Source organism: Gymnodraco acuticeps, unplaced genomic scaffold (genome assembly GCF_902827175.1).
Source record: "Gymnodraco acuticeps unplaced genomic scaffold, fGymAcu1.1, whole genome shotgun sequence".
Lineage (NCBI taxonomy): Eukaryota > Metazoa > Chordata > Actinopteri > Perciformes > Bathydraconidae > Gymnodraco > Gymnodraco acuticeps.
The window spans coordinates 58,113-74,260 of record NW_022991267.1 but is presented as its reverse complement, the minus strand read 5'-3'; the positions used below and the strand labels follow the sequence as shown (position 1 = coordinate 74,260).

Sequence of the window (16,148 nt, the reverse complement as noted above, 5' to 3'; positions counted from 1 at the left end):
AATATTTGGGTATGGAGGAAAAGAGAGAGGGTTTTATTTTCTGACGCTGCGTGAGTTCCCCGACGCACCGGGGACACATATTTATGTATAAAAGACATCACAAAGTGCATTTTGCATGATAGGTCCCCTTTAAATACAAGTGCAAGTACAAGTAGCTACAAGTGCAAACCAGATCATAATTATAGCTATGTAGCACTTGACTACCTTTTATTTATTTACTTCCAACCACTGCTTTTGAGTCATGTTTTGGTGCCAAATATCCAGAAAAAAGCACCACAACTATCGCTATTATACATAATGTCATTCACATGGTAATACCAACAGAGGGCGGTGTGTTAAATTTAACATGGACACACGAAGAAGTCGCCATGTGCAAAACAACGATCGTCTACTGTGACAGAAGACCAAAGCTATCACCATGGAGACCATTCTCTCACAGACCTGAAGTGGCTGGTTTCCCCTCAAATAAACACTAGTGAAAACGTACAATTCAGCCTTAAAACTTGAACCGTTGTTTTCCTAAAGAATACAATCAATAACACTTGCAAAAATATGATATAAATAAAAAAATTGCAGCGCTATTAGTGGCTTTTCTGTGGTCCAAAACGCGTTTCAATTCAATTCAAATAGCTTTATTAGCCTGACGATGATGACATACAGATACAGTATTGCTAAAGCTTTGTACAATTGTGACATATACATAAATATACATTTGTAATGGAGTGTTAAATTCGTAAACACAAGGAACACTTCATTAAATCACTTTTTGCTTTCCTTTCAGCTGCGGAGTGAGACCTCTTGTTTTGTTTATACTGATCTTTGTTAGCATGCTACTTGACGTTAGCACAGCTGCTTTCTGAGAGACAATTACAGTTACATTTTGGATTAATATCATCTTTCACGTAACGTTTCGAACTATGGGTTTACAAGACACGTTTTAAATTAATTCCTGCTAGCATCTCCTGTTTTGTAACGTTGTATTTAGCTTACAAAGCCTTACGTTTATATTATTCTTGTTAGGTTAGCTTGTAGACACAGTTAGCCATGTATACAGAACTCAACAGTATCTTGAACACAACTCCTGACAGCTTCACACAGGTAAGAACCACACAACCTTTTTAATTGATCTGTCATGGTAATGTGCACATGACCGTTATCTCTGTTAAGTTGTAACACGCTGTTATACGTGCTAACATTACTATGTGCAAGTTTGTCTTGAGTCTAGAATCTAAACTAGATCAATTATGCTTGATATTTTAATATGCTTTAAGAAAACAAAAAGCTTACATCACAGCTTTCCATAGGGTTTCATTGATTTTGTAACATAAATGTGTTTACAGCTCATTCCTTAAAACAGAAGCCTCAGCTTGCTTTTAATAAAAGGAAATATGAAGGGTATATTTCAAGCTTGTTATGCAAAGAAGTTATTTGGCTTTTTTTTAATAAGCTAACATGTTTTCAACTTTAATTGACTGCATTTATTTGAAAAGTGGACTTATTAACACATGAATACTGCTGTGTAATACATGTTTACAAATATATTTAAGAAGTAAATATACAAAAGTGTGGTTGTCCTTTTCTACAGGGAGAATTTGTGTTGCTGTCAGACAGACAGAGTGATGCCTCTTTCCTCATTCACCACTTCCTCTCGTTGTACCTACGAGGTGAGTTTGCACCTGGCATTGTAAAGTATTATCAAAATAAGATTTATTTTGTATTTATGTGTGAAGCTGATGTCTCTGTTTTTATTTCAGCACGCTGCAAAGTGTGTTTTGTGGGTCTGGTGCAGTCCTTCAATCATTACAGTGCCATCAGTCAGAGACTGGTGAGTCTTCAGTGTTATTATCATCCTTCTGCTGTATTCACACCGAACATTTCCACTGTTCAAAAATCATTTATTCTTTATTTGGATTCCTTAATGGCAGCTACTCTTATTGGGGCGTACACACATAACTCCACCATCTGGCCCCCCCTTATCTCACAAACCTTCTCACTCCTTATCAACCCCCACGGTCCCTCAGATCCACCGCAGCCGGACTCCTATCCATTCCCACATCCACACTCTGCAGCTTTGGGGACAGAGCCTTCTCAGTGGCAGCTCCAAGGCTCGGGAACTCCCTCCCCCAAGATCTCCGTGACTCTGAGTCCCTCACAGTCTTTCAGTCCCGCCTCAAAACACATCTTTTCAACTCTGTCTACCCATAAGCCCCCCCCCCCCCTCTCAATCAACTTCCTCTTGACTGCCTTTTTATTTTTTACATACTTGTTTGCCTGTCCTTGTTTGTCTACCCTCCCTCATACTGTAAAGCGTCTTTGAGTTGTGAAAAGCGCTATATAAATAAAATGCATTATTATTATAACATAACATAACACAAGCAAAAATACATACTTCAAGGATTCCTCCATTATTGAACCCCAAATTAGCACTGGATAAAACCATACAACTATTAGTCTCCCATCATATGTTCAGTCAAATGCTACTTAGCTTTTATCTTTTGGGTTTTAATTGTAGGTATGCCCTCACTGGATCTACGGGTATCTGTAATGGCAGATCTTTCCTTGCTGCACAAGAAAGGTTAATGTTCACTTCGACCAAAAGTTATTTTTTTTAATTCATATTGATTGAGTCTAGGGTTCACTTTGTTGATAAAGGAGCTTACATATTTTGACCTTTAAATATTGCTACCTTAAAGTGAGGACAATTGTGTGTGAATTGTGTGTTCTCAGGGTGTTAGCCTAACACAAGCGAAGGAAAAAGGTCAGCTGGTTTTCCTGGAGGGACAGAAAGAGTCGCTGTCTGTTTTGATTCCTCAAGAAAACGACACAGGAAGTCAGGCCATGGACTTCCTCAGGTACAAACTAAAATAATCACTATTCATGTTTTTCCACAGTTTGTTGCCTCTCTCTCATTCCTCTGTCTGCCAGAGGTGGGAAGTAGTGGAGAACAAATACTTTGTTACTGTACTTAAGTACATCTTTCTGATATCAGTACTTTACTCAACTACTTATTTTTCTGACGACTTTTTACTTTCACTTCTTACATGTTGAACACAAATACCTGTACTTTCTACTTCTTACATGTTGAACACAAATACCTGTACTTTCTACTTCTTACATGTTGAACTCAAATACCTGTACTTTCTACTTCTTACATGTTGAAACACAAATACCTGTACTTTCTACTTCTTACATGTTGAACTCAAATACCTGTACTTTCTACTTCTTACATGTTGAACACAAATAACTGTACTTTCTACTTCATTACATGTTGAACACAAATACCTGTACTTTCTACTTCTTACACTTTGAACACAATACCTGACTTCTACTTCTTACATGTTGAACACAAATACCTGTACTTTCTACTTCTTACATGTTGAACACAAATACCTGTACTTTCTACTTCTTACATGTTGAACTCAAATACCTGTACTTTTCTACTTCTTACATGTTGAACACAAATAACTGTACTTTCTACTTCTTACATGTTGAACACAAATACCTGTACTTTCTACTTCTTACACTTTGAACACAAATACCTGAACTTTCTACTTCTTACATGTTGAACACAAATACCTGTACTTTCTACTTCTTACATGTTGAACTCAAATACCTGTACTTTCTACTTCTTACATGTTGAACACAAATACCTGTACTTTCTACTTCTTACATGTTGAAACTCAAATACCTGTACTTTCTACTTCTTACATGTTGAACTCAAATACCTGTACTTTCTACTTCTTACATGTTGAACACAAATAACTGTACTTTCTACTTCTTACATGTTGAACACAAATACCTGTACTTTCTACTTCTTACATGTTGAACACAAATACCTGTACTTTCTACTTCTTACATGTTGAACACAAATACCTGAACTTTCTACTTCTTACATGTTGAACTCAAATACCTGTACTTTCTACTTCTTACATGTTGAACACAAATACCTGTACTTTCTACTTCTTACATGTTGAACCCAAATACCTGTACTTTCTACTTCTTACATGTTGAACACAAATACCTGTACTTTCTACTTCTTACATTTTGAACCCAAATACCTGTACTTTCTACTTCTCACATGTTGAACTCAAATACTTGTACTTTCTACTTCTTACATTTTGAACCCAAATACCTGTACTTTCTACTTCTCACATGTTGAACTCAAATACCTGTACTTTCTACTTCTTACATGTTGAACACAAATACCTGTACTTTCTACTTCTTACATTTTGAACCCAAATACCTGTACTTTCTACTTCTCACATGTTGAACTCAAATACTTGTACTTTCTACTTCTTACATGTTGAACACAAATACCTGTACTTTCTACTTCTCTCATTTCCCAAACAGCTGGTTCCTTTAGTCTGAATGTGTGTTTGGTGGCGTGATCATTATTCTTTAGAGTCATTGTGTGCCTATTGATTTGAACACGATCCGTGTATCCATCATTTCCTGGTCTTCTCTAAAGAAGAGGGACCAATGGAAACGTTGTCATGTTGCCGTTGTTCAGCATGGAAACATTCATTAGCTAACAATGACATTATTGTTCTATTGATATAAAGGGAGGTCAGGTACTCTTTAAAACAGCTGCTAGTTATGGGTACTTTTGACTGAAGTACATTTCAAAGCCTCTTTACTTTTACTTGAGTAAAGAAGTTTAGTCAGTACTTCTACTTTTACCAGAGTACTTTTAAACACGAGTATCTGTACTTCTACTTGAGTAAAGGATGAGTGTACTGTTGCCCTCTCTGCTGTCTGCAGGGATCCTTCCGTCGGCCTGAAGAGTCTCTATGAGTTTGTGCGCTCCGCTGTGAGCAGTAATGGTGAGGAGGGGGGGGATGGGTCAGAGGAGTGGGGGCCCCCGGTGCTGCTGGTGGACGACCTCAGTGTGCTGCTGAGTCTGGGGGTGAGCGCTGGAGCCGTGCTGGACTTCAGCCACTACTGCAGGGCCATCGTCTGCTCCCAGCTGCAGGTAGGATCTTCTGTCAAAGCATGATTTTAAGGTTGCAACTGCCAATTATTTTCAATACTAATTGATTAATGGAGTTTTTCAAAGTCCAAGGTGCTCTATTCATTTGAAACACTTTGTCCCCAGGGGTCAATTTGTAGAGCCACGTAGAGTTAATGATAGAAGTAAAGTTAACACAATATAAGACAAGACAATATTAGCATACTGTACTAATTTGTTGATGAAATGAAATTGTAATAATGTCTTGTTTTGTCAGTCCAAAACGCAATATTAAGTTTAATTTGATGTCAAACATAGAAAAGCAGGACATGTCTATATTTGAAATTTTTTGCCATTCTTGCAGGTAAATGTAGTAATCTGTAACCAATTATCAAAACAGTCGCAGAGAAAAGATATTGACTAATTGTTGCAGCTCTACATCTAGAGGCTTTACGGGACGTATACTGTTATCAGTCTGCACAGCCAGGAGGTAGCCGGTTGTGATTTAAAAGGCATTTTCAGTTTTGCTTTCATAAAGTGTATCTAACTTGTATGTACCTGCTTTAAAGTAGTTAAGAGAAAGTAAAGAGCTTTAAGAAAAACCCTGTCTTATCACCATAACTTTGTCTGTGACTGCAGGGTAACGTGGTGATGCTGGTTCGCTGTGATGGGGAGGGAGAGGAGGACGAGGGAGATGATGAAGGCTCAGAGAGACTGATGAAGGGCCTCACCCACCAGTGCAGCCTCACTCTTCATGTACAGGGTCTCCCAACCGGCTACTGCAGGGACATACACGGGCAGGTGAGTGTGTGTTTGTCAGCACGGTCTTTCTGTGTCTGATTGAACACATTTTCAAACCCTTAATTGTCCAACTGGACTGCATGACGTTAAGGGTGGTGCTGCGATTTAAGCATTCTCATTAATGATGAATCTGCAAATGAATTCCTTGCTTTAATCTTTTGTCTACAACATCTCAGAAAATTGTGAACTGATCAAGTCCAAGCTGAAATATTCAAAGTGCTTGATTTGTCCTATTGATGGTCCACAACTGTTTCTTTTTGCTTTATCATAGGTGTTTACAAGCATACTTTTTTCACTTTTGTAAAAAATAATATTATGATTAATCAATCTTCTAATTTGTTTGTTTTACCTCAACCTGATCTGATAAATAATGTCAGCCCTTCTTGAGGAGCTCGACATCTAGATTTAAAAACAAATCTGCATTTGTGCTTACAAATATTACCAATGTAACCATTGATTGCGCAATAAAACACCTGGATGTACTAATGGAGGGCTTATTTTCAAATTGTCCCTTTTTAAAGTAAAATGTACCAAAAAAACGTTGAATTCTTGCAATAAATATATAACGTTCTTGTCTTTCAGGTGGAAGTGTGTTGGAGGAGGAGACAGGGCGACGGGCAGTACACTCAGAAGAAACTCTTTCAGTACAAGGTCCACGATAAAGGAGCCTCCTTCTTCGCTCCCGGGACATCCAGCGCTGTCCTCTAGTCTCACCTCTCTATCCTCGTGGAACTTCTTCTTTTACATCTGACCACTGACTGTTTATATTTGAATAACACCATGTCAGGGGTTTAGCTACCTAAGGGTTTGGTGAACTTCCCAAACATTCAGAGTCAACGACCCAGCCTGGAGCCTAGCCGATCTTTAGGAAGGACACTGTGATCCTGCTAGTCGACTGCCTGGTCTCAGATCTCTGAATTGCTTCACATTTCTAAGAATAGTTTTTTTCAGCTATTCCAATAAGTTAAGAGAAGACATAATGACTATACAGTCTGATTGCCAGGTACAATGACCACAAGGAGACTCAAAACTACATATAGAAAACCAAAACCACAACAAAAAGAGGCTACTCACCTGTAAAGTCTGTGTGTTTTGCTCCTATGTACGAGAGGTGGTAGGGCTCTTTGCATATCTGTGCCCCACTCTCTCATAATCAGCCCATGTTTCCGTCTTGAATCATGATGCACTGAATGTATTTTGGTTGAATAAAATGATATAAAACAGTGGGAGATGTTGTCATTGTCAGTGTGTGAACAGTAGAGGTCGCCCTGGCATTGCTCTCTTCGCTGCTGCAGGGTGAGAGTTCGGAGTGGAGAGGTCTCTGTCGGATTTGACAACCAGTGGGTTTGAAACGCTGCTCCTTAATGTCAGCATCCTATTCGATGCATCCAAAATAGCCTTAAGCTCATTTCCAAAACAAAGGAATAACCCGGTGGTTGCTCGTCAGTTCACCGAGGAAGCCCACAGCAACATCTACATTTGAGGATCTCTGAAGTTTGTCAAGGCAAGTGTGCTTTAGCTTTAGCCATGTTGCGAAATTTAGCTCAGTGGTTGCTGAAAGCATGGGAGCTTTTGGGTTGTTTAATCACTCCATAATTATAGCTTCTGAGTGTGGCTGCAAGGGTGCATTTGCTTGGCTCGCATGCTTCCTTATTGTCTCGTAGAATCAGATATAAACCCACGACATCCTGAAATCATCACATACAACTTAACATCGTCACTCTTCAATGCATGCTATCTTAATTTGCTTTCAGCGTTGTTTGCTACAAACTAGTCTGATGGTTTCACAGCCATGTGAAGCAGGTGTAGGAAACACTCAAACCCAGTGGCATGCATGCAACTAATGTGAAAGTGCAACCTTTTCTTGTTAGTTTGTTAAAATACATATTGATTGGGACACTGGGTTCATGTAGGAGCTAACATATCTAGCATGCTATTCATATTAGCATTTAGCTTGGTGCCATCACAAGTTGTCTGCAGGTGCAGAAAGAGTACGACAATATGAAGTAACGCCATACTAGGTTACTATATATATAAAGTTGTGGCCGTCAACATAAACAAAATAATAAATCAGCTAAAGTTAGTCCCTTTAAATGCTGTCGTTATTGATTGTTCATGTACGAAATAGTTAGCTTAGCTTACTCACACGCACTCAGGTAACTTTAGTAACTATTAGTGGCTTTGTCTTTAACTTCTATCATTTCATAAATGTTTACTTAAATCACCAGGGTGTTGGTGTTTTATTCCGACTGATATTAGTTCTAAAAACAAGTGTTTTCTAATGAGAAACCCTGCCAGAAACTGGTGGCTAACATTAGCTTCCACTAACCTTAGCTAACTATTAGCAATTTAACACTCAGCAGCAGGTCCCTGACATATAAGTAATTTATGAAACTACATTATCTGCAGTGGTCTAAAGTACATTTACTCAAGTACTGTACTTTAATACATATTTGAGGTACGTGTGCTCTACCCAAGTATTTTCATTTTAAACTTCTGCTCTACTTCTACATTTCTTTTAGAGCTGTATTTACTTTATACATTCAGATTTTGACACACCATTTTTAGGAAAATATGATCATTTGGTATTAAACCATCCAGGTAACTAAAACCACGAGTTAGTTAGCAGAATATTAATTCGCAGCAATTATGCCCAGAGTTGTTTTGTTCATATCATTTCACAGTTCGAGCCTCTTAAATGTGATGATTTAAAAATGTTTCTGCATTGACTACTTTTACTTCTTCAAATCAAATCAAATCAAATCAAGTTTTATTTATATAGCACATTTATAAACGGTTTGTGGTCGAGCCAAAGTGCTGTGCTTCTTATACTTACAGTACATTTTCCTATCATACATAAATACTTCTACCTAAGTACCCTTCTCGATGCAGTTTATTTGAGTATTTTTACTGTATGGTATTGGTACTTTTACTCAAGTAAAGAGTATAAACACTTCCACTGCTTATCAGGAAAAACTGCCAGGCTTATTTGTGTGTTAGCTATGGAAATATGTGTTCATTATTTGCATGGGCCAGCTCAGTGGTTTCTACACGGTCTCATGCCATGTCTCAATTACTGAATCAAGACTCACTTTTTCCTGGTAAATACTAAAGAGAAATGTTTGTTTTAAATGAGGCCTATGCGGTGTGTACTGAAAGATAACCCTGTCATAGATTACTCAATTTCAGCTAAATCAATTTCTGTCATTTTGTCTTACATGATGAAAGTACAATTACACTATAAGCTTGTTTGTGCCCCGTATCGATCCCTATCTTTAGGAGCCTCTTTGTTTGCTTGTTTCTTGAAAGTGCATCAGCCCCATTACCTCCGTGTTCACTATCTTGTGGTAGATATTTCACAATTTTTAACTTTATCTACATGATAAAGACAGTAACACGTGTTGAAAACTGATAAGTTTGACTCATTTTGGGAGTGAAGTATTCTTGAAACTATACGTGCATGATAACCGGCAGACATAATGAATCGCACAAGAAAAGAAATCTAAATGTAGTGTGTCATCAATGTCTTCCTCTTTCTCTAATTTATCAGAAATACAGTAATCCTTGCGCAGAAACGGACTGCCTGTTACACATAATTTACAATTGCATTATGGTTACTGATTGACAGGGCATTTCCCTCTTATGCCATCAGCTCTGGTTGTAAAAGGCTGTGTTGCAGTAGTGTGTTCATCCACATCGAGGTTGTCTTTACAGCATGGGCCTCACTGATCAGAGGAGCATTCTTCCACATTATGCAACCATAGGATTGGATTTTGATGCAGTTACGGAGAAGGGACACAGCTTAGAGCTCTCTGGAATGTTTTTGGCTATTGGTCTGGTTTTTGGCCTCTAGTAAGTCACTTGGAAGACATGCAAATGCATTAAGATACAGACAATTGCTGATAATGGCATTTGAATCTATAAGCCCCGGAGATGCCTTCAAGTTAGGCGTTTTAGCAAGTGTTCAGAAGAGGTAAGAGGGTCATTTTTGCTTTTTTCTTGAATCTTCTATTGCAGTGTATCTTATTTTGACACTTTCATAGTCTCATATAAAAAGTTAAGCCATGAACTCAATGCACCATTGTGCCTACTGTAATGTTGTACACATGAGGCTTTATACATCTACCTTAACCTACAAGCCATTTAATGAAGCTGCAGGGACTCTCCATGATCTCCCTAACTGAATTTGTGTTAGCAATGTGAAAGACTGTACGTTTGTTTGCTTGTTCCCCACGTGTGAGGCACATAGACTGCTCCTTGTTAGAATATTAGTTGCTCAGCATGTATGCTCAAAAGCACAGTGTTATCTAAGAGAGTTTTGAATGTAGATGCCGCGAAGATTTAGTCATGGTCTGTTGAGTTTAAGCAGAAGTGTTATTTTTATTCCCTCAGCTGCAGTAGCTGGTATATTCCAACAAAATCAAATTCCATCCGGCCAGACAGAATAGGATATCCGAACAATTACTGGTCGCCTGCCAAAGAGCTGAAGAGAACACAAACTCACCAGCTTGAAACAACAGTTAACCAGCTCTCAGCCTGTAGCTATTATTATAGAGTCTCTGTCAAACTTGTCGTGCATTTGAGATGTGAGAATCTAACCGTGCAACATATAGGGTAGATGTATACTGCCTAGAGGAGGAGGGAGGCAGCGGGGGTGGGTATAGGGCCCTGAGCCCTGCTCGTTGAGTCTCCGATCGGCTCAATCCCGGATTAGTTCACTGACGGAGATGCTGTTGAGCCTTTGCCAAATCAGGTCTCGCTGCTGCGCTCATGTAACCCCGCAGCACGCAGTGAACTGGACCAACAGCTGTGAGATGGAGGCTTTTATTCAAAGTTTTCCCTTGAGAAAAAGTGAACAGGACCAAAGCGTGTTTGAAAGTCGGTTTTCCTGCAGAAACGCTGAGCAGAAAGGCTTTACTTCAAAGCCTGTTTTGACCTTCTCAGAACCCATTGTGCAAGCCTTCCAGGAGGACGTTGCTGTTTCTATTGTATATGGTATTTATAACAGCAGATCAAGAGTCTCCTGAGGTCAATTCCTCCAAGGAAATGTTTCCGTTGCTCCCGGGGAGACGAGACGAGCAGTCGCACACTCTGCCTGAATTCAGAAATGAGCAACACAAGGCACTGCTTAAGCTAAACAAAAACAGTGCTGCTGCCTTCAGGGGACGTAAAGGGCTGCGAGCCAGAGAGATAACCTGGTCTCCCGTTAGCAGGTATGAACTCTTGTATAATGGATACAGCGTGGAAGCATTGTGCTGCATGGTTAGGGAGTAATACATGCTCCTTATTGACATCATGTGAGAAGCAGAGGCTTAATAATCAGTAGACTTGGATACTGTACACATGCAGCTGCAGCTTGTGTGCCAGGGCAGCCTTTTAAATATTTGTAACACAGTGGTGTGTATCTACAAACACACGATAGGCAGCACTGAGCAAACAGCTGAGATAGTGCAGAGAAGTCAACAGGAGATCCAGTTTATGTTGGAAACTGGAGGAACTGATTTTGTTTGAAGTGAGCTGAACGAGCCAAAAGGCCAATATTTCTTTTTGTTTTGGACTCTGGTGGTGCATATGTCTTTAGGCTGCAGGCAATCACTCAGCCATGTTACTGTACAATGTGTAGTTTTGTGTCTGCCTGGTAAACAAGTCAATATTATTCAAGCAATGAGGTACACATGAATTTATTGGTATACATACTTTGTTATCATTACACACGTCTTTGAATAAGTGAAGCCATCATTGTAAAGTTCTTTAATACAAAAAGAAATCGTCCGATAGCGATGTTGTTATTGTTTAGTGCAAGAAAAAACTAATTCTGTAATTTCTAGGGATGTAACGATATACCGAATATCGCGGTAAATAAACGTCCCAATACCGTCGTGAGACTGACAAAATCTACCGCGATTTTTTTTTTTGCATAACACCGGAGCCTCGCTGCGGGGAAACGTTGGCGCTGTTCCGAGTTTGTTCTAATCTGTCAAAATGACAGACTGCTTTCAGATTTTTCCGTCATTGTTAAATAAAATATTCGGTTAACGCGACCACTGCTGTCCCAGCAACATCAGAGTTTTTTCCAGAGCAGGGGATATTGTAAATGCCCAAACATCCCAGCTTATAAATACCTGGAAATGTGGACATTCTCATATTCCTAAACACCTGTCTGATGTTGCTGAGTGAGTGACTTAGTGAGTTTGAGTTGAGTTACTTGAAAAACTAAAGTGAAACTTGATGTATTTTATTGCAGGGTCTGATTATTAAATGTCCTTGTTTATTTGTGAGATGCAGTGGCACGAAGAAAATGCCTACTTTGTTTGGTAGTACTATAGGTACAAAAACACTGGTTTTCTTGTTCCAGTCTGTTACTGTCACTTTGTTTTTGACACTTTAAAATACTGCTATCCTACTAAAATGCTGTAGAAATCAGATTTATTATTTAATAAAGAAAAATCTTCCGAGTAAAAAAATGTTTTATTGAAAAAAAAAATTGAAATCTTTTTTTTTCTTTATTATTCAATATCGCGATAAATACCGTACCGTGGACTTGTTATCGCGATAAATACCGTACCGTGGACTTGTTATCGCGATAAATACCGTACCGTGGACTTGTTATCGCGATAAATACCGTACCGTGGACTTGTTATCGCGATAAATACCGTACCGTGGACTTGTTATCGCGATATTATCGTACCGTGAGTTTTTGGTATCGTTACATCCCTAGTAATTTGTTACATCAACATGTCTTTGTAAAAAAGGACACATTCAATCAAACTTATGAAACAACCTTCTTTCACATTATTATTTTTATTTTGAGAAATAACTGCTTTTTTGTGTTTCCCTTTATCAAACAAACATGCGAATGAACGTTAGCCTCTCACTGAGTAACATGCATGCTTTTCTAAATGCATCTCTGCCCTGTTGCAGCTCAGTTTCTCTTCTCTTCAACATGTGAGCGCAGAGCTTCACAGCCTATCACTAAAAGCCAGTGTTCAAACAAACCACACGTGCACAGCCGAGCGTTGCCTCTCTTACATCATCCTGGAGTCGTCCCAGCAAACCGCTTGTTTAGTGCTAATACATCAGGACATTCATTTAAGCAACGGTAATATTAGATCGAGCCTAACCACAGGAGTCATGTTTGTTTTGTGTAATGTAATAACTCACAGTAAATTGCACTGATTTTGTGGCCTCATCTCACACTTTTAATATCTTCATATGATGATAATTTTCTTGAACTAGAATCGGGCCGCATCATTATTCAGAATCGGACTAGATCAATATCCAAAATTGCTAAATTGTGTAGCCCAGCCTACAGATAAAAAATCCTTGTTTTGTACAGATCTTCTTAAAGTCGCACTCAAACCATTTTTATATATTTGTAATTGATAATGTGAGTACTTTTTTTTAAACAGTCATTTCATCTATCGCTTATCGTATCCCATGTTGCAATATCAGTCAAAAATAATTGATTTTTTTGACTGATATTGACCGATCGTTGGGAGTGACACACGGTTAATTGCATGCATTTCTATGGCAGCAACTAACAGCTACTTTGATAATCTTAATGTGGTAAAAACCAGTTGTATTTAATACTCAAAGGACCCCAATTTAAAGCTACTGTCTTCCTCTTTGGCCAGTTGATCCCTCTGTGCTTCCCTCTGTGTGAAAGTGTAATCTTACCTCTAACAAAAGGCTGGTTTCAGGTGAACACACGGTGGTTGTTGTCTTACAAGGTGTGATCGATGAGACAGTATAGCTGCTCAGCCGGTGATACATGTTTTCTACCGGGGGCGAATGTGTCCACACCTTTTGGGCTGAATGAGCCGTGTGTGTGCCGTCTACCATGTGACCCCTGTGTGAGCTGAAGGAAAAACACACGTGCCTCTAGTCAGCAGCATGTGTGCCAAAACCTGGAGTATGTCACTAATTAGGTGTCCAGGACAGAGCTTTACTTCAGGTGTGTGTGTGTGTGTGTGTGTGTGTGTGTGTGTGTGTGTGTGTGTGTGTGTGTGTGTTGTGTGTTGTGTGTGTTGGTGTGTGTGTTGTGTGTGTGTGTGTGTGTGTGTGGTGTGTGTGTGTGTGTGTGTGTTGTGTGTTTTGTGTGTTGTGTGTGTGTGTGTGTGTGTGTGTGTGTGTGTGTGTGTGTGTGTGTGTGTGTGTGTGTGTGTGTGTGTGTGTGTGTGTGTGTGTGTGTGTGTGTGTGTGTGTGTGTGTGTGTGTGTGTGTGTGTGTAGTGTGTGTGTGTGTGTGTGTGTGCTGTGTGTGTGTGTGTGTGTGTGTGTTGTGTGTGTGTGTGTGTGTGTGTGTGTGTGTGTGTGTGTGTGTGTGTGTGTGTGTGTGTGTGTGTGTGTGTGTGTGTGTGTGTGTGTGTGTGGCTGCAGAAAACGTGCACCTAAATGATTGGTAGAAAATGTGACCGTTGTCCAGCCGTTGATTACCAGTCAAAATGTACGTGTCACTGAGTTCCTGTATTTCCTTTTTGAATATCTTAATTGGACAAAAAAGGACGTTAAAACTCTTTTACTTTCTGATGGCTGTTTTAACCCTAATTGATAAACTATTTAACATCCCCCCCAAAAGTACTTTATAGTGTAAATAGTGTATGTATGATGCAGCAAAGTTTCTAAAGAAGAAGAAGACATACTTTATTCTTCTAGGAGGAAATTCAATTTTCACTCTGTTGTTATTTTTACATTACGATGTGATCTGACACCTCTCCATCTATCAGTCCACACGTACTTGGTCCTTTTGGGACTTGAACCTGCGACCCTTGGGTTTCTCAGCAAAGTCCTTACAAACTAATGGTGCATTTCCACTACAGCGCGGTTTAAGCGTGCCGTGCCCGGCCCGTTTTTGGTTGCGTTTCCACCAGGGGTAGTTCCAGCAAACGGGTACTTTTTCACAGTTTTTCTGGCTCTCCAAAATCGAGGTTCTTTCCGGGCCAACAACCGGGCTGAGTCGGGCTGAGTATGCTAAACTAGAGAGAGAATCGCTGGCAAGGGGGCTACAACTACAACAAGATGAACATATTTGACCGTGATTTAATTGTAATACACGTTTCAAAATGATGCCGAAGTAACAACATACTGATACCGGTTAGTAAAAACCATGAATTAAAACGCTTTGACAAGTCTGCAGACAGACGGCAGGCGAAAAACCTTTTAAAATGCGTGTTTTCTGAATGGAGATCGGCTAAGCTAAAAAAAAAACTCAGACAAAAGGATTTCCGTTGTTTTCTTTACTGGAACATGTTTAACAGTACAAACAACAAACATGCACGCATGTCATCACAACGACGTGGCCTTGAAGTGAAGTTGGTAATGGCCGGCTGCTGCGTCTTTCTCTGTAACCTCTTTGGCGTGCTTCGCACTCAAATGCGAACGCATTGTTGAGGTTGAGCTGTGATAGACCAACGTCTTTTCGCAGAGCTTGCATTTAACTTCCTTTGGACTTGAAAGTTCGAAGTTGTTCCACGAGGAGGAACTCTTTTTACCTGCCGCTTTGTTCATCTTTAGTCGCACGTGTGAGGGAGAGGGGGGGCGGGGCGGGGTGTGGCGTGCTGCAGCAGCAGTCTGCTCTGCACGCAGGCTTCCTCCAAGTTTACAGTAAAACAAACTGGTGGTGTGACCAATGGCCATTTACAATTATTAATACTATTACTATTATTAGCATTAGTCGATATTTTGGTTGAAACTAAGCCAGAAAAAATAAATAAAAACATAAATAATAATAAAAAAATATATAAATAAAATCGATTTTTAAAAATAATATTCGATTATGGAGACTGTAACGAATAATCGAATAATCACTGGCATCCCTAATATGAGGAGCTGTGAGCTCTGAGGGCTAACAGCTAACGGCTGATGTTGGTTTTGTGGTTCGCATTGAAGATGACGTCACGGCTCCGCCTACACTGCGTTAATATAGTTACTGCCCCAGTTCCTAAACTGTAATGGAAACGCAGCATAAAGTGAGCCTGGCCTACCAAGGCCTAACTATACCGTACTAAACCGTGCGAGGCCCTGCAGTGGAAATGCGCCATAAGCTGCTGCCACCCCAAAAGATTCTTTCATAAGAGTTTAAATACATGTTTCAACCAGATATGTTCCCTCACATAGAGCTTACACTATTCCACAGCTGCTCTTGGGTAAAAAAACAAAACGTTTTAAATAATTGCTATAAATACAAATAGGGAAATACTGTAGTGTCGGGCGGTGGTGGCGAAGTTGATAGGGACTTGGCTTGGCAACTGGAAGGTCACCAGTTCAAGTCCCGGAAAGACCACAGAGGTGTCCCTGAGCAAGGCACCCACACTGCTCCCCGGGCGCCGTTCAAAATGGCAGCACACTGCTCCTAACACTAGGATGGGTCAAATGCAGAGAAACAATTTCCCCACGAGGGA

General features: G+C 39.7%; 2 protein-coding genes across 2 annotated transcripts in view; both read left to right on the top strand.

The window, feature by feature from the left end:
* The first annotated feature begins 794 nt into the window (after positions 1-794).
* On the top strand, positions 795-6,975 carry elp6 (elongator acetyltransferase complex subunit 6). Its single transcript, XM_034239830.1, has 7 exons — positions 795-1,098; positions 1,586-1,664; positions 1,755-1,825; positions 2,728-2,852; positions 4,762-4,972; positions 5,588-5,749; positions 6,332-6,975. Exons 1-7 carry the CDS (start codon positions 1,045-1,047, stop codon positions 6,455-6,457), a joined length of 828 nt encoding a protein of 275 aa, XP_034095721.1. The 5' UTR covers positions 795-1,044; the 3' UTR covers positions 6,458-6,975.
* An 82-nt stretch (positions 6,976-7,057) lies between these two features.
* The window catches only part of scap (SREBF chaperone), a 65,876-nt gene continuing 56,785 nt past the window's right edge, over positions 7,058-16,148 (top strand). The window contains 1 exon segment of the mRNA XM_034239832.1: positions 7,058-7,253. The gene's annotated coding sequence lies outside the window, so the exon portion shown is untranslated.

What these genes read in the sequence shown, in the direction of transcription:
- elp6 (XM_034239830.1), top strand. Translation starts at nt 1,045, where the DNA reads ATGTATACAGAACTCAACAGTATCTTGAACACAACTCCTGACAGCTTC. An exon ending in GTGCCATCAGTCAGAGACTG is followed by an intron (nt 1,826 to 2,727) that starts GTGAGTCTTCAG and finishes GTGTGTTCTCAG; the next exon opens with GGTGTTAGCCTAACACAAGC. An exon ending in TCGTCTGCTCCCAGCTGCAG is followed by an intron (nt 4,973 to 5,587) that starts GTAGGATCTTCT and finishes CTGTGACTGCAG; the next exon opens with GGTAACGTGGTGATGCTGGT.